Source organism: Apteryx rowi, unplaced genomic scaffold, assembly GCF_003343035.1.
Source record: "Apteryx rowi isolate R43461 unplaced genomic scaffold, aptRow1 scaffold_361, whole genome shotgun sequence".
NCBI lineage: Eukaryota > Metazoa > Chordata > Aves > Apterygiformes > Apterygidae > Apteryx > Apteryx rowi.
This window is the reverse complement of record NW_020450097.1, coordinates 455308-474061: the sequence shown is the minus strand read 5'-3', so window position 1 is coordinate 474061 and position 18754 is coordinate 455308. Positions and strand designations below refer to the sequence as shown.

The following is an 18754-nucleotide window of genomic DNA, read 5'->3' as shown; positions in this document are numbered from 1 at the left end:
TCTTGAAATACCATTGTTGAAAATAGCCAGGTGAAGAAATCCTAACATTGACTTTTTTTCCATTATCAACATTGGTATCCACAAAACAGAAAAAAAAAAAAAAGAATCTCCAGTAATATCACAGCTAAAATGCATCCCTGTAGTGAATATCTTCTGAGGCATTTCTGAATAATACAACTTGATTTGACTAGACAGGCCAGATTGGAAGTTAAAGAAATAGTCTTCTTTGCATACAAATTCTAGCCGAGAAAACTAACAAAAGACAGTTTGGGTTTTCATATGGACAGCCAAGCCCATGGGGACACCATCTTCTAGCTATATATTTTTATTTAACATCTATTCAGAAAATAAATACTTTATAGAAAAAGAGTCAAGCAATTTACTTCCAACACATCTATAGTTTCTGAAGCACATACATAACCAAGAAGAATTTTAAGATTATAAAAAGAAACAAATAACAACGGAATGAAAAATAAGTAAGAAAAGGCTTTTCCTAATATTTTGCCAGCAGCCTGTCCTTGCTGTCATAAAATGATATTTGTTTATATGAAAAAACTGCACCAGAAACTGCAGACAAAAAATAGTTCCCCAAGTTTCATGAGTTACCATGACTTATTTAGCTCTTGCTTCTCAGTTGGGTCAAGGCTAACTATGGTGTGTACACCCCAAGACTCTTCCAGCTACCAAACAAAACACACTAACTTGAATTGGCTACATCCCATTTTAACCCACTGGCCTTATTTCTACAGGAGCCCACTTCCCCACCTCAATACCAACTCTCTACTGTCATGCCATTATAAGACAGTCTGACTATGGGAAAGAACAGAACCTCAATTTGTGTGCAAATTTTTGCAGTTTTGCCTAGCTGACATTTTCCTGGCTCCCTTCTATTCATACTATATATATACACTGAGATCCTACARTCCCCGAACCCTGCACCTATTAGGCTTCTTATCCTGTATGTCAAATGTCACCTGTCAAAGAACCAAAAAGCATGAAAATGGAACAAAAAAATGTGTCTTGCTTAAAAAAAAATGTATTTACTGCTACAGCAAAAGTACAGTATGCTATCTGTTAGTGGCCAGGGCAGTTAAGCTATAGCCCAGTCACTGCCTGAACAATCACAGAATTATAGGTTTTTTTACATTTGTAGTTCCTGAAAAGACATCAGATCAGAAAGAGCACCTGAAAGTACACAACAGAAACATTTGTAAACATCTCAAATGCAAGCACTGCACTTAAAAATATTCATGTGTTGCAGAGGGATCTAGCGCTAGCACCTTGCAGTACCTGTAGTGAAGAAAACTTAAGGTACATTTTGCACGACAGCTAACACCTACAGGCTTCTTGTGTTCAGTTTGGCATGCCTGTTGTAGAACAGTAAGTCATTTCCCAGGGCAACACATATACCACCCACAGTATACAGGCCCTCCATTCCAGTAACATCCCTGGAGGTACCATATAGGATAACAGCAACTCAAATTATCCGACTAGCTAGACTCCTTTCTGCCTTTTGGTGACTTGTACCAGCCCAACATCTTCCAGAGTTTGATTACTAGTAATAGTAATCAAATAGCAATCGTTGTTCCTTTGTCAGCGTGGCCTGCGTTACATCTCAGGTCCTGATTTTCACACCATTAACAACAGGATAAACAAACACAGGGATACCTCATAGTACAGCAATTCATTGAAAATTTACCTATTGTACTACAGAAAGAATCATAGATAGATAGCATGTTGTAGGAAAAAGTATTTTAAGCGCTGAAAACAGTTGAGAAGTCTCCTCTGCTATAGGTCCACAGTGCTAATACAGCAGTTTCTATATTCTGTGGGCCTCATTTGCTGGCTCCAGATAAGGTGCTGAACACCTGACTTTTCTGGGAGCAAAAGCAGATAAAGCAGAAATTCTTCTAGAGAATGCTGTCGTTCAAAAAAGGAGATGACGAAAAAGTTGTTTGAGATCACAACAAACAAGGATAAGAAAATTATAGGTAGCAACAAGAAACTGGCAAATAATGAGCTGAAGCAGAATGGGGGAAAAAAAGATGAAGCGATATCCAATACTCCTCTGATGGATGTTACTGTGATGGACTACTTTCCTAATAAATCATGAGAAACTTTTTTTTTTTTAAATACCCAAAACTGGATGCCACAGATGATGAAAAAACAGAGGGTGCAAAGTACCATCTTTGAAGAAAAAAAAAAAAAACCAAGAGAAACTATACTATATCATAGCAATAAGAACATTAATTCCTTCTCCCCTCACCTATTTTAGGTAACATCTGAATGACAGAGTAGACAGACACTGTTTCTTTTTGGAAAAATAATCAAAAATGGCATCATGTCAGAGGAGGTCTATTCTTAAAATATATGTGAAGAAGCAACACTATGTTGCAAATTACAAGACATGACAGCTTCTTTATAAAGAGTCCTCTCAGACTTAAAGAAAGTTACAGATATGCACCTTGAGCATCCTCATGCAAAAATCAGCTGAAGTCAAAGGTGATAAGTATATTTTTCCAGATATCAGTATTCTGCCTTTTAAGCTTGTTCACTTCAAAGAAAGACTGGTTGTTCATTATTATACAACACAGCAAGTTTTGCTACCTATTTTTAAATGGTGCAAATTGGCATGAAGATAAGGATTTGCTGGCCACAACTAAGATTTTCTACTGTCACTTCCAATCCCATATTTCAAGTATTCTTCAGATAATAATAAAGATTCCCCAGTATACTGCAAAAAAACCCCTGAGAACATGCAGTGCTTTGCAGCAGCCTATGGCACCTTTAAATATGTACAATATAGATATTTCTTACACAGCAAGAATGCTTCATAGGAGTGTCGGCTTAATTCTACCAGTATAAACTAAACTGCAATTTCCTCTGGTGTGACACTTTCTCAACTGAATTAGTAAAACCTAGACCCATGGACACTCAGCTAGACCAAGCAACATATTTAAAAATAATTTAGAATACATACTCCTAGACTGGATAATTCATCCTAGTGATAGAATTTCCTATACATTTTTCTGTTAACAGCATCTCTCCATTCAGCAACCATGCTGTGCACTTTAGAGATGAGTTCAGCTCTGTTCCTGCTCAGAGGAAGAACAAACTTTGCTCTTCTAGCGCACCCATTAGAAGAACTCTTTCAATTCTGTAGACAACTACACCTGTCTAGCAACTGATTATTAGTATTAAGACCACAACTTGTCTTACCATGAACTTCAGTTAAAGTCACCCTGACATAAAAACCCCTCCAGTTCAATTTAAAATATTATATTAAGGGCTTGAACGGCTACAGATTACATTGCTGTACTGCATACCCTCAGCTCTTATGGCACCTTTTAAAGGCACATGCTCCTCCCAAAGCAAAACTGCTCTTCATTATTAGAAAAACTGCTGTCCTTGCTTTTAGGTTCTCACAAGGAGCTCTAGAAAAAAGCTACATATCCAATATGACCCAAGGCAACCTACCTCAAAAGATGGCTTTTTTATTTTTGGTTTGGACTGGCGTTTTCTGGTAGTAAGCACAGAATACTTCTCTTGAAGACTGGGAGCAAAGCAACAAAGCCTGGCATGGGGACCATTTCACTTAAAACATATTGGTACATTTGAAGGAATAAACCGCTACATGGCCCCAGGAATCCAAATGGACTTCCTCTCCCTAAATCATGCGCCGCTATTTGCAGAGTGATCAACTACCATACTATGTTGCAGTCTGCTGTGAACATGAAAAAGGATGCCATACCTCCTTGTAACTCCACAGCAGTGCATCTGTGAGGGACATACAGTTGCCTTCTTGAACAAGACAGATCCAGGGTTGGACACGCATACTTCCTCGTCTCCAAAAGCTAGACAAACTTAGCTCCCCAGTTAAACTCGGGTCACTAGCTTGAAAACTATTCTCATTATAATGACGCCTGACACAGTGCATTAATCGAATGACAGAACTGGGCAGCAACAGCATTTCCCCTTCTATAGTACACCTCATGATTAAGAAAAAGGCAACTTCAAAGCTATTTCTAAAATATCCTGAAAACTGAGGAGAAAGTGCTTCAGGTGAATAYTTTTTTTCCTCTGATAAAAAATTGACTATAGTTTTAACCCCTTGTTTCTGTTGTGGCAGATAAAAATATCTGCAAAATGAAAAATTGCTTGATTTTGACAATTCTAGAAAATTCTTAAGACTTCTTTCGTACGTGCATCTTGAAAGAAATATAAGTCTCAGTAAGATGTTCTGCTTTTCAACGGCTAGATTTAGCCACAGGTATACCTCAAGAGAAGGGACAACAAAGGAGAGGAAACTTCTGCTCTAGCTCATTTGGTCTGAAAAACAAATTATTTGTTTTTCAAAATGGGAAAACACAACTGTCTTTTGGAGAATCAAAGTCAGGGTGAGTCTGGCAAAATCCTTTGAAGCAGGCTACAAGATATTCTTTCGGTGGAAAACCCCATGATCTCAACCAACTCTCCCTGCCAGGGTTAAGAGGCACCGTGCTCCTAAAAGTCCCAGAGCAGTGGGAAAGTCCATAGCTCAGACTCGAGGCACAGCTCAGTCTGAGGCATCTGAAGAGCTACTCTTAGCACCTCCTCTAGCTGTGCAGAGGAAGGGGGCATGCAAGATGTTATGCAGTAGAGACAGCAGATTAATAAAGACTTAGCATCCTGGTATTCCTCTTGTCATGAGAGAAGCCAGAAAGTTTGAAGAAAAAGAACACAAAAAACCTGTAATACAAAATATGGTTACTGAAACCAAACAGCCAACCCCTTCTTTTGCCAAGACAAAAAAATCTGGCAGTTTCGTTTAACTCTGCAAATTGCATTACCTATTATTGAGGAGTGAGGAGCTGCACAGATGGAAAATATCATGTACAGAAGGGTTTTTAATACTTTACTCTCAGGTTACTTGAAAAGCTACATAGCTATCTCTGACTCCACTTTGCAGCTGGAAAGCTGTATGCGGAGACATTAACAGATTTGCCAAATTCTAAGTGGCAGAGACAGGAGAGGAACGTAGGTGTCTTGACTGCAACGCTACATTGCACTGTATCTGACAACCTTTTATGTTTTTTTCTGTCTCTGTTATTTTACAGTTGCATGCATAGTCTGTAGTAGACTACAAGAGCCTGTAACCACACTATAATTATGTGGCCTATTGTAACGGCTATTAACAGTGTTCAGCAAATTAGGTTAGAAAATCGGCATGTTTTCTGGAAAGCAATTTCATTAATTAAAAGCTTTAAAAATTAATATTTTACAAAATCAGAGTCATTCAGGTTTGACAGGATCTCAAGAGGTCTCTAGTTCAACCTCCTGCTCAAAGTAGGGTCAGCTATGAGGTCAGACCATGTTGCTCAGAACTTTATCCATTTGGGTCTAGAAAACCTCCAAGGATGGAGGCTGCACAACCCACACTGGGAGGCTGCTATTAAGTCCCCCCAGAACTGTCCTTCTCCAGGCTGCACAAGCCCAGCTCCCTCAGCCTCTCCTCACAGGGCAAGTGCTCTAGCCCTCAACCATTTTGGTGACCTTCACTGAATTTGCTGCAGGTTGTTGGTATCTTTGCAGTACTGAGGAGCCCCAAACTGGGTGTTAGTATTCCACTACATGTGGTCTAACAAGTGCCAAGGGCAAATAATCCCTTCCCTCRATCTACTGACTGTGCTCATGTTAGTATAGCCCACGATACTGTTGGCCTTACTTGCCACTAGGGCACACTGCCGGCTCTTACCAAGCCTTACGTCTACCACAAGACCCAGCAAGCTGTTCCCCAGGCAGTCAGCCCCCTGCCTGTATCAAAGCAGGGAGCAATTCTGTCCCAAGTGCAGGACTTCACATTCGTCCTTGTTGAATTTCATGAGATTCTTGTCAGCCCATTCCTTCAAGCTGCCCAAGCAGTCCTGCCCTTGAGTGTACTGACTGCACCTCCCAGTTTTTTACACAAATAACAAATCCATGCCTTTCAAATGGCTGCCATCCCATTATAAAAATATTACCTGATACAGAGACTTAACATGGCAAATAGCATTCCAAAAATCTAGTCCAGTATGCAGTCTCAGACAAAAGCAGGCAGACAATTTAAAATTTGCTGCATGGTTGTGATCGCTGTCATTTTTTTGTTTGATTCTTTAAGCACCAGAATCATTCTTCCTAAGGTCCCTCTGCTATGTACGCAAACAAGTGAATCAACTTTTGCTGTTGGTTTGCATGAGGTTAGCATTTGTTCTTTAGGAAATGTAATGAGACTAGTGTAAATTCATTAATTAAAGGCCACTGAATAGGCACAGTCTTTATTATATTTCAACCAATGCTCTAGAAGTAAAAATCTCTAATTGCTAGTTCCACATCTGGCTCACTTATGTGAATTAAAAATACAAAACCCACATTTTTAATTTACTTAATAGTAAAAACAAACACACATGTGACTACAAAGGCTGGTACTATGCACTTCTACTGAAACAAAATAGCTCCTGTACCTTAAAAGCTTTGTTTTTCTCTTCTTTTTGCTGTTTCTCTACTTCAACATGGCGTGCCAGACGATCCAAGGTTGATGCAACCCTTTCCTTCTGATAGTCAATGTGATCTTTATGTTTAATGTTTCTCTATAATTGAAAAATTAAACTCTTATTTGGTAATTGTTAGGCAACTAACAGGTACTAATACAGTCAAAAGTGATGCCCAAGCATCAGAACATAATTCAGTCCATATACTCCAGTCTTATGTTCCATGAGCTACCTTGCTAATTTTCAGTTTCAATTCAGTAACACCTGTAACTTACATTTAAAAAAAAAAACAAAAAAAACACCTCACACATTCAAGGCAATTAAAGATCAACAATGTTAGCCTCGCCAAAACACTAGAAGAGATAGCAATGATTGTGTTGGGTTTCCAAGAAATCTCCAACAGATTAAAAAAAAAAAAACCTTAGAAGAATTTGTTTTTTACCTACTTATAAGCAGGTAAAAAATTCCAAAAGATTTCAAAGCCAACCTACAGCCCATCTGAAAAACTGAGAACTGATAATTCCCACTCCAACTCAGTTCTTTAGAGATCCTCTAAGAAATGTTGCCCAGTATTTGCAGAGGCAGGTCATTAGCTTATTCTAGCATGAGGCATGGGACGGACACTGTAGCTTGCTCCTGCAACACAACCAGCTCTAGTAAGTGTCACAGTAAAGTAGCCTGTGCATGTACAGAAGATCTGTCTTTCCATTAAAACCAGGCTTATTGCACATGTCTTCTCCTGCAACACTAGAAAACAGAAGTCAGGAGAGGGCCACTGCTGCCACAACAATTCAAACAGCCTATGCCCCGTCACAACCCCTCAGGAAGGCCCCCTGGAGTGGGCACAACCAGCTTGGGGGATACATGAGTTGTTCTGGTGATGACCAGCCTGCTTCTGACTTACAAATTCTTAGGAAAGCTAAGAAAAAAAKGAAGTTGGGTTAGGACCAGGTTTCATCAGAATGAGCTCCTCTAGCCCATAAACTGCTCGTAAAAGTCCTTTCAGAAGAAAAAGATCTGGAAACAGGCCAGATATATTTGCAGGCTAGAGAACAGACACACTGACCTATAAAGTCACTTCTAAAATGACATTTTCCTTTCCTTTTCTTCACTGTACTTGTGAAAAACAATGAAAGCTAAATCAAAGCCTTAAGTTCATTTCAAGAAGGTAAAAAAAATCTCTGAGAAAAAAAAAGAACAAGAGTTAGCATCCTTGCCTTCCACTCAACAGTAGATAAAAACAAAAATTTTAAGTGTTGGCTTATTTATTACTTCTTCAAAATACCTCCAAAAATTTTTTCAGGAAGAGTACCTGATGGTAAACATACAGGAGATGGTAATTATTTTTTCAAATGAGAAGTCCCAAGATACATTACAACATACTCACATGAGCATAAGAACTGCTGTTAGGTTCTTCATCTTCACTACTGACAAGATCAATGCATTCAAGTACAGGTCTTAAAGGCCCTTCCTGAGAAAGTGTTAAAAACACACACACACAAAAAAGCATTAAATTATTTTTCTTGAAGATAAAATGATACATGCATTACAACACATGGTAGCATTACAACATCTGAAAGGGAATTTCACCAAGATTTCAAGAGGGTTTATTGATGAGATTCCTGCAGTGCAACTTTTCCACCTAACAGGCCAGTGCACAACTACGAGTTAGTAAAACACACAAATAAATAAATATCCACAAATAATTAAAATATCAACTTAACACACAAATATTAACTAGCAAAAATAAAGTGAACAATCTTGGCCTGCTCAATAGCTGTATATTCTTCACCTTTTCAAACAATTTAGAATATATATTCATATTTATAGGTGCTCAACTTGCCTTTTCTTCAATGGTACTAGGGTGTCAGACTGCTACCAAGGCAGGAATAGTCTTGGATTTCACTAACCAAAGCTAAATGTGTTCAGCTTGTTAAGACACAATTTAAATTAAATGCCAACTTCAAAAGCAATTGGGCTCTTATGCACTTCAGACATTAAGAAAGCAGAAAACAGCTTCATACACATGTATGCCCTAAAGTCCATTCATGTCTAAGCAGAGTCCACAAGCAGGTCATAAAGTTCTCTTTTTATTAAAATCATAATAGGAGGGAAAGGCAATTTTACTTTAAAAGAAAACACATTTCACCCACTCATGCTAATACCCACATACTCACAAGCACCACGACATGCGCCTAAATAGTCTGTTCAGCATTCAGTCACCAAGACGTGTATCCAGGCAGGACTGGTCAGGACTCCTTGTAGTGACACAGAGGACAAAGGACCCTGGCTATCAGGTACTTATTACATCCTCTCGACTCTTCCTAGCTTGGTAGCCACGTCCTGCTCTTGGCTACTTAAGATTTTTCATCTCTCTATCCTGTCCCTTCCCTGGAAGTCACAAAGATTTATTCACTGTCTTTTGCCTCCTTCTCAAGTGTCTTAGGGCTCTAACCCTACTTTTTGTCTTCCTGCCATCATCATAATGGTTCAAGCCTTGGTTTTAGGCTGGATGAAGGCTGTCCCTTGTTTTCCTGATCTGGGAGTCTTGAGAAACTTCATGTTGATAGTCTGTGACCCTGATGACCTTCTAATCTAGATAGTATGAACACCTGCTATTCTTACATTCCTTTATATCTCTTCTGTAATTCTGTATGTGCTTCCACACCCATATATTCCCATTCACTCCCCATTCAGACCAACTTTAAGATTTCTATTACAAATCTCTCCATCAGTAGAAGGAAAAATGTTGGCACAACCATGAAAAAGCAAATGGCTAAGAAATTATATTTTTAAACTTTAATGAGATTCTAAAGTCAGAAAAATTAAAATCAACAACCTAAACTAGGCAAATAGGTCCTAAGTTTTTAAAGAAGGCATACAAAATAATATCTAGAACTCCACCCAGACCCATTATAACATGATTCTTCAATTTCTAAAGGCAAAAAAGAAGCACTATGTACGCAGTCTGACATCATGCAAAAAAACACATATGCCACTACTTATCACATGTCAACTAAACAAGCCATACAATGAACATTAAATAGGATGAGCAGGTCTACATACACCAAGCAAAAATATTTCCAGTTACTCTAACTCACATCCATGATCATTGCTTAGGAATGTACACATCTTTCTTGAAAACTATGTTTGCCTCATTTTTGTGGCAACTACACAGTAAGAGGCAAGGTCAACTAAAATCTCCACATGCTGTAAGAAGCTTCCCATCTCTGCTAGATTCTGAAAGCTATTGTCTAACATCAAAGCAAATAAAAAAAAGAACAAATATGGTTCTAGTTTTTTTTTTTTTTTTGCTCAAGTCTGCATAACATTATGTAGATTGTATTAAGTGCGAAGTTTTTCACTAAACTGCAGAATTAGCCATTTGTCTGGCAATGATGCTGGCAGATGTGGCAGAACTGTTATATACTCCAAAGATATGCTTTGTTAGCAAGTTAAGTTTTCCACGCAAAAGAAGGACTTATGATATTCAGCAGTTTACTGAATTCTTGAAGAGGTGCAGTACTGTACCCAGCCTCTGGGCCATATATTTGGCAGTCCTGAATGTCTCAAAAACTAAATCGACTAGGGTAAGCTAAGATGATTTATTGCCTCATGAAAAGTAGCAGAGGCAACTGCAGCAGCATGCAATTCTCTCTGCTGTGTTTACTACATCTCATTCTTTCCATTCTTCCACCTTTCAAGGCTCTAAAGCAGGTTAAGCCCGGCCAGGCTTAACCAGTCTTCACTGTCTCACTGGGGAGGAAGAGGGATCAGATGCTAGAGATAGATAACAAAAGCTTCTATGGATTGAGCTGCAGGTTGCCAATTACACCAAAGCAGTGCCTAACTTTTCACATTTAAGTAAACATAGAGAATTTGCTTTTCTAAATGAAATCTAAAAAATCCAATATAGATTTGGTTTTGTAGAAACTGACAACCTCTGTGAGTTTATAAGAAATCAAATCTTTATTAGAAACAACAGGTGTTAGCAGATGACAGTTTAAAGACAAACTCAGACCTCCTGACTGTCCAAGCTGTTCAATAAGTGGTTTCAAAATGTTCAGGTCTGATTATAATTGCTGTAGTTTCTTCAAACACACACAGATTTTCCTTATTTCTGTTTATTTGACTAACTCAGTTCAGTTCAGCAACTAAATAATTAAAAGTTAGGAAACTGAGAACTGAAAAGCAGGGAAACTTGCATTCAAGTCTAGGAAGTTCTAGTGACCAAAACAGTAAGTTCAACTAATTACAAGTAATGTCATTTGCATACACAGAACACATTCTAACTTTTTTCCTTCTGTATCCTGTACCTTTTACTAAAAAATTTTTACATCCTTTTTTGTTTGGTTAGCATTCCAGTTTAAACACAAATGCAATATGACAACTTTTTAAAATGACTTCTCAAAGAAGAAATACATCCTTATTTTTCAAGAGGGAAAAAAGATGCATGACTATATATGTGAAATATGAAAAACAAATGACATCTGTCTACATGCACACTCCTGAATAAGGCAAGCCCCAAATTAAGCTTTTGGGCTAGTTTGTTTTTCATTGGTTGGTGCCTTAACTTTTAGAAAAATGACTGAAACCTTAAAAAAAAATATTGAAATTAAAAATGTAAGAACTACTGCCCTGGGTCAGATCAAAAATTCATCTGGGCTGCAACAGATACTTTGAGAAAGTTTAAGAATCAGGGAAAACATAGTGTAATCCTATATTCAGTATATTCATTAAGCCAATGTGTGAGTAACCTTGATTGAAAGCCATCATTACTGCTCTAGATCCATCATAGCAGAGTGGCATTACACAGAAGAAAGGTCAGAATAAGTCTTCTAAAAAAACAGTGATTTCAGCTGTGGCTCAGTGCCTGATAGGCCAGTGCTGGTGATGTGGCTGCAGTTTGTGGTTGTGATTTCAGCTGTGGCTCATTGCTACAGCAGTGCTCCTTTCTGCCCAGAAGACATTGGTACCAGATTGAAAGCTGAAGTTCAAAGCCTCTTAATGCAGTGGCCCAGGACAGAAGTCATCCTGATGGAGAGAGACTGAGTCTAGGTCTATTCTTCCCTTTAAAAGTTCACAGAGGCTTTCTAAAAATTTGATGCAAGCAATAGCTTCAGACAGACTTCCTACATTTTCAAGCTTGCTTGGAGAAGCGGTGCCAGGCGAAACATCCTTTTTCCAGAGGCACAGCAGGTACTGCTAGTAATCATTCCCAATTAATACTCTGGTACTACATGAAGGGAAAGTTTTGAACAGCAGGAATTTAACTTTTGTTCTGCTGGCTAACCTCAGCACATGACCAGCCCCAAACTGAAAATTAATAAAAAGCTTAACCAGTTGGGGGGAAAAAAAGTAATAGTAACATAGTAACATAGTGCAGAGAATACCAAGCCTGAGGATTCCACTTCCGTGTCATGAGAATAAAGGAGCTGAGGAATACTTAGCTTCATCCAGCTCTTTGTATCTCCCCAGGAGATAAACTCCACCAGCTAGAAAGTATCTTGGCACATAAGAGCTTGAGATTACAGTAGAAACAACACGGTAAATCCCTCAAAGAAGATCTGGAAAATTTGTGGACTCTAGCTGACSATAGTCACTATTTGGCATCCAGGCAGTCATCAATACTTGGTACTAAGCAAATATGGAACCTCAGTCTTCATATACTATAAGTAGGTCTTTCATTCTTAAAAAGCATCTCTAATTCTCAATTACTTTTCTAAACAATCTTTGAAAGCCAGCCTTCTCACCAACAACCRCTCCATAGAGCAATAAACCAATAGCTAAATAGAAGGTATTTTAGTTACTAGAAGAACTTCCATGTTTGAATGATAGAAAACTATCTTTTGAGACTCCAGGAAGCTCTGGTGTCCTGCTGTTATTCATGGCTTTGGCTGAAAACATTAGCAATGAATTAACAAAACTGTAATGTCACCATGCTATGCAAAATACCAACTGTAGCAGTGAAAATAATCAAGTTCATTTAGTCAGCAGCTGGTAAAGATGAAGCCTCAGATTCATCTTCAAGGAAAAACTCCTTTTCAAGGAGTTCTGTGAAGCTCATCTCTATTACTTCAAGAAGTTTTTTCAAAAAGTCCTAAACTCTGGTCTCACTTCCTTCCCCTTTTTCATCTGTCTGTGTTTATCAGACCTAGCTAACAGCCACCTAATCCACTGATATTTCACGTAAGGTTGTGTTTGTTTGTTCGGTTTTTAGCTTTATGTGCATTCAGACCATAAACCCAGTTTACATAAAAAGCACATTYAAACTTTTGCATAATTATACATATACTAGCATACAGAAAGCACGAAACATACTTTCAATATACAGTACTACAGAGTTAACGTATCTTTGACAAAATAATTATGTGAGCATAAATATGTATACACATGTAATCACTATTGCCAAACAAGTAGAGCTTAAACTAAAAATCTAACCCATGTTGAATTATTTATGCTCTAAATCTTTGACCCAGCAGACCTCCTATTTTAAGCCAGTTTAGTAACTGATTGAAGTTGTAAACCAATGTGCACTTAAAAAGTTTTCATTTCTCTAATCTAGTAAATACAAAAATCTAAGTCCTTGGCTGACTTGAGTTGGGAACAAAGGTAAAAATTCTGCTTCAGATTCTTCCTAATACCTGCAAAATTTTCTTCAGTACATACTGTGATGCAACTGAAAGCCAGAGAGATACATTAATATAAAAACTCAAGTATTTAACAATTCACATGGAAAGGAAACAAAACAAAATCTTTAAATAACTACTAAGTTTCAGCAAATCACTTGACTTTGGTACATCCGAGGGCCAAGCGTTTTTAAGACTTTTGGAGGACACCCAATAAACAAAGGAAAAAATATAAAGTCTTCTTGTTCCTTATGACCTTTGTAGAACTCCATTTTTTTTAAATAAATCAGTTTTCTTTGTTTTAATATCATCAGTTCTTAGTGGTCCCTGCTCTCCTTTCTATGCATCTTTCACGTCCTGCATTTCTAATCTTTTAGCTCCATAAAACATTAAATAAGTTTTTGCGTCTTTCCTGTCTCTATACCATTCTGATGGCGACTAATAACAGCTTAGAATCAAGTTCAAGCAGTAACTGGAGATAAGCAGGTCACCTCCGAGTTTTCTAGGCAAGATAGTTTCATGCTGTCATACCATATCCTTCCTCTTAATCTCTGCAGAAAAATTCATATTGGTTCTCTTTGAATTCTGAATCCCAAACAAAACCAATATAGTCTTGATGTCAGGATGATGAAACACAGTGTGTAACAGCACTTGTTTTTCTTCATCCCCAGCCTTGAAAGCTACAAATTTTTTTCTATAAGGTGTCATGTGATTTTCTGTCACATACAATACTATACCATTTTGCCATAGTGCTCCTCTGCTAACTACCAGCATTTTGTGGCTATTTACTAGCAAAGTAAATATTCTACATGGGCTATATGGAGTCACTATAAAACATCTTATTACAGATATCTCTCAGGATATCTATTAGAGATTCCTATTTCTTCTATCAGTAGTAAAAACAACTTCATGCAAAAGCCTTTGAAAATGGGCTATTTTAACTTATCTACTCATTAAATGACTCTTACTGTACACTGATTTGTAAACTAATAAAGTAAGCCCTCCCATGTTGATAGAAGCTGCTATACAGGACAAAAAGAACAGTGACAAAACAGGCAAGAAGGTCCTTCTCAGGTTTGATCTTAAAAAGTATTAAAAACATCCATTTGTAAGAAAGTAAGTGGCAACTCCAACTCTTCCAGACCAGACAGACACTGTCTTCTTTGTCAGTAAATGCAGTAAAATGCTGCTGCTCATTCTTGAGAAAAAAGTTTAAAAAGGAAGAGCTACAAGTATGGCGAGTATGCTTCTCCTGGAATCCAATTTAGAGCTCATTACTGAATAGGCCAGGGCCTATAAAACCTGGAATAACCAACATCAATATCTAAAGCACCCAACTATTAAACACTATGCCTAATGGCAGTACACAACATAACAGTGGCAGTATATTTTTCTTTGAATTTAGACTTTTGAAATAAAATCACTGATAGTGAAGAAAACTTGGCATAAATGTAGTATTGCATCAGAAAATACAAGTAATTTTTTAATACACATATGCTTAATTTTCCAATCCTTTATTTTGGATGCATAATTTTATATGTACTTAACATATATATTTACAGAAAATAAACACAAATACACTACTTAACAGTGTTAGCCATTATAACACAACATACGATAGGAGTCAGGGGGCAGGGGCTAGCAACACTGTTTCAGACGACTGTATTTAAATGCTTGATAGAACTGTGTATTATTTTGCGGCCCCACATACAGTAACAAAGATAAGAACCACCCCTGCCTAGAAAAGCCTCTAACTTCCTCAGGGACAACTTATGTTTCTTAAAGGAGCATCAGAAATAAGTAGTGGTTATATAGTAGTACAGTCTTAACATGTTTACAGAAAGGAAGTTTGATTTCAATAGATTATACAAATACTTGCTTCAAGGTAAATATTATATATCATGAATCTAGCTTGACTTGAATATTCAATGCTAAATGAGTTGTTCAACCTTGTCTTTCAGACAATAGCCTTTATTATTCCTACAGAAAAGGTGAGTGCAATGCTTCACAGAAGCAGCAGACACTCTGGACAGGATACTGACAATCTCAAACACAGTATAGCAAGAGAAGACAAGTGTGAGGAAATGAGAGTATTAGAAAAATATTCTGTAACACAGTTTCATATTGGTTGATTTAAAAGGAAAAAAAAAAACATTCTAAAGGTTTGCCATTGAACAGATTTTCCTGGATTGAAGGGGAGTTTCAAAACATACACAAGGAATTTGGCCACTTGATTTCATCAACCTGCAGTCAAACTGGGTACCAGTTTTTGGGAATGTCTTTGAGAAGGTCTCATCATTAAAGAGATCCATCAGCAAGAAACGTGAGCAGAGATCAACACCATTTAAAAAAATTCAGGAAGAGTTTGACACTTTCTATACAGTGGCAACTATAAAAATCTGTCTACATACAGGCTATAAACCATATTAAATCTGTCAATCTCTTTATTCTTGCCTTATACTTCCTAAGGAAAAAGAATGAGGTTCAGAACATCCTATTACAAGATATTAAGCCATTAATAATCATGGCATGTATTGTAGATTAAACCATCTTTTTCTGCTGGTCTGCAAAGTTAGAATTTAATGATTTTAAGTGGACAAGATACGTTGTAATGCAGAATTAAAGGGTAGGAAATTGTGGAAGAACAACCAGAAGTTTCCTGAATGAGGGCAAATCTGACTGTAGAAGCAAGAAAACTCTGGCAGCAGCAGAAACTGCTTTTGAAGAAAAGCCCTCATTTGATGGAGCATAGTCTAATGGTAAGAATTCAGATTCCCAAGGAGAGTGAACAAAATAGTCAAAAATGAAACAGAACAGAAAACAAAAACCTTTCAAGAAAAGAGAAAAACACAGAGAGCATAAGGCCTACAACTATTTGCTTTTAATGAAAATGATCACAGGTTGAGATATCCAAATGGGCTTCTCTAACTCAATTTATCCAGTATCACTAGTGGTCTGGGTGTGTTGGGTTCTTGGTACGTGCAGAAAACAGTATTTGAATGATTGGGTAGTATTCATACACAACATGTATAAAGCTTGTGCGTTTCTAGTCATACACACGCTGTACCGGAATGCTGATTTAAAGCTAGGCAAATAGTTTAGAAATCCTTTTGCAAAATGCAAGTTTACTTCAGAGATGTGTGATAGTAGAAATAAATGATAGCTCAAAAAGAGGGAGCATTGCTGACATTAGGTAATGGCCAATTTCAGACACCTTTTCCCCCATGTATTCAATGACAGCCGTAACATTCTTGCCCCAGGAGACCAACCCTGCAGAAACGAGCCTAAGAAGCCTTCTTCCTACATATAGCCACCTCTCTCAGCAGTCATCACTGGTACCACAAAGGATCCAGATTATACATAGGCAAAGCAAAAAAAAGGTAGCAGAACTGTTGATTTTAATAAATCTCCTTTCTTTTAATTGGTGCTGTGGGTTCCTCCCACAGCCTTTCAATCATTGCACATCCAAAGCTGTATTAGTTTCCTCATTCTTAGCCTGGTGTATTAAGAAAGTGAAATTTATACAATCATGCTACACATGAAAACACAGGAATACTTGTCTGAATATACAATGAATTTTGAACTCATTAGTCAGTTCTCATCAAATTCATCCAGAAGACTGAGAAGTCTCAGATACAATCAACTACTTACAATTTTAGCAAAAATATGCATATGTCTCTCATACTTGAACTCTTAAATACCTCTGGAGAAGGAAAGTCTGTACATTGAATTTAGACTTTATCAGACACCATACAAAAAAAATCTACATGAAAGCCAGTGTAAAAACTGCACAAATGTCAATCACTATTCACCATTAAGAATAAGACAAATCCATAGGAAGCCAGCCATTATTAGTTCTGGTATCATATAAATAGCTGGTCTTATTTGCATGACTTGTTCCTTAAGAGAAATCATCTTTCTATTCTTGCATATATCCCTCCCATACAGTACCATTTCACTGATGATGGACTGAGGTCAGAACACAGGCAGCAAAAAAATTTCTGCTTTTCTTGACTATTTAACAGATGTAAATGCGTTAAAGTTATATTCATATAAGCCACATGTCAGCATTAGAATATCTGCTGTACTGTAGCTATTACACTGTGCCTGAGTACACTGTTTAAGGTCTTTACCCCATTATTTCCTTCCTCTTTCTCCAGCTGTAAATACATAGCGTTTTTGACGTTGTTTTGCAGAGTGAGCAGCACTCTACTCCATTCATTTCAACGGGACTATTCATGGAGCAAAATGCCATGCAATATGATTACCCCCCCCCCCAAAAAAAACCCCAAACAGCTACAATGATTAACAGACTTCTCATATGCCTCACTGACCATTTTGCATCCTCCACTCCTCTGCTGAAATACTCAAGTCTACTCTCTCTCTGTAGGTCTAAGTGACATTACTTTCTACCCTTCCCAAGACATTGTCAAAAGTCTCTTTAAAATGAACTTGCTGTCTGTCACAAACATTTTCTATTTAAATCCTCTTCAAAACCCAAACCAATGTTTTCCATTAAAATATAATCAAGATCATAAATACTGTATAGAAAAAAATATATCTATTTTATACAACTACTGAGAGGGTATTCACCACTATGGGCAATATGTTCCCAAGTCCAAGCTCTACTTACTCCAATGAACTCAATGTCATCTTCACTTTCATGCTGATTGGTGTTTATTGGTGCTGATGGTGATTTACCCTCAGGAATGTTGCCAGAGCTAAGAGACTCCATTATCTAAACAGAAACAAATCAAAACATGCTTCATCATTTAAAAAAAAAAAAATTTCCTTCATTGCATTTTCAGTTTCTTTTACAGCTGCTCTGGCTTTACAACCAATTTGCATCCTCCAAATCTCTTCATATCATTCAGTGACAACTATCGATAATACCAGAATAAGTGATAAAACAATAAAATAATTTTGATTTGAATTATATTTTCGAAGTAATACGCAAAACATGGCCTAACCTACAAGACACACCAATACCTATATTCCTCCAGCAGTCACTCATGGTGCAACCTTTACTACAGAGAGTAACCTGGCATAGTTGACCACCCTGGCTGAATAACATGTTTCAGTCTCAAAACCATGCAAACAGAAAAATCTGAGCTCCTAATTTACCTGTGCTTCGCAGTTGTGCCCCCCACTAGAATACAAATACAGGTCTGTTTAGTAAAAGACACGTCTTAAAAGTGACGACTTAAGGCAAGACCATACTTAGCAGGTACAAGTATTTTTGATGCTTTTGGCCACTGTAGGGTCGCAGGAGAGTCAGAAGACGGATGTTCTGGCCTCAAAGCAGCGTCGTCCTGCCAAACGAAAGACTTGCGTGAGCAGCAGGCCCGGGCGCCCGCGCGGCGCGGCCCGCGGCGGCCGCAGGGCCCGTCAGGCAGCGCCACCGAGGCGCAGGCAGGCGGCTCTGCTGACTCACTTGCGTGTCCTTGCCCGCACCAGCGCGCCAGCCCACAGGGTGCCGCGAGAGCAGCAAAAGCGAGAAAGCCGCAAGGCCGAGCGGTAGCAGCCACCATGCCGGCCCCACCGAGGCAGCGCGGGTGCGCCAGGAGGCGGCGGCGCGGCCGCCCAGCGCCTGCTCCGCTCCCTCCCTGCCGCCCGCCC

General features: G+C 38.1%; 1 protein-coding gene across 3 annotated transcripts in view; it reads right to left on the bottom strand.

Moving 5' to 3' along the window:
- ZNF451 (zinc finger protein 451) overlaps positions 1-18728 on the bottom strand; it is a 46107-nt gene extending 27379 nt beyond the window's left edge. For 2 of the 3 annotated variants that reach the window (XR_003254760.1, XM_026073118.1), the window contains exons 1-5: positions 18570-18728; positions 18356-18447; positions 17769-17873; positions 7894-7977; positions 6480-6605 (exon numbers count right to left, since the gene is read on the bottom strand). Coding sequence is in view for 2 of the 3 variants with exons in the window: in XM_026073118.1 (XP_025928903.1) it covers positions 6480-6605; positions 7894-7977; positions 17769-17870 (312 nt within the window). In the remaining variant the exon portion in view is untranslated. Of the gene's footprint in view, positions 1-3751; positions 3829-6479; positions 6606-7893; positions 7978-17768; positions 17874-18355; positions 18448-18569 lie in introns of those variants that run through there. The other variant, XM_026073119.1, reaches the window with a different exon arrangement.
- Between the last annotated feature and the right edge of the window lie 26 nt (positions 18729-18754).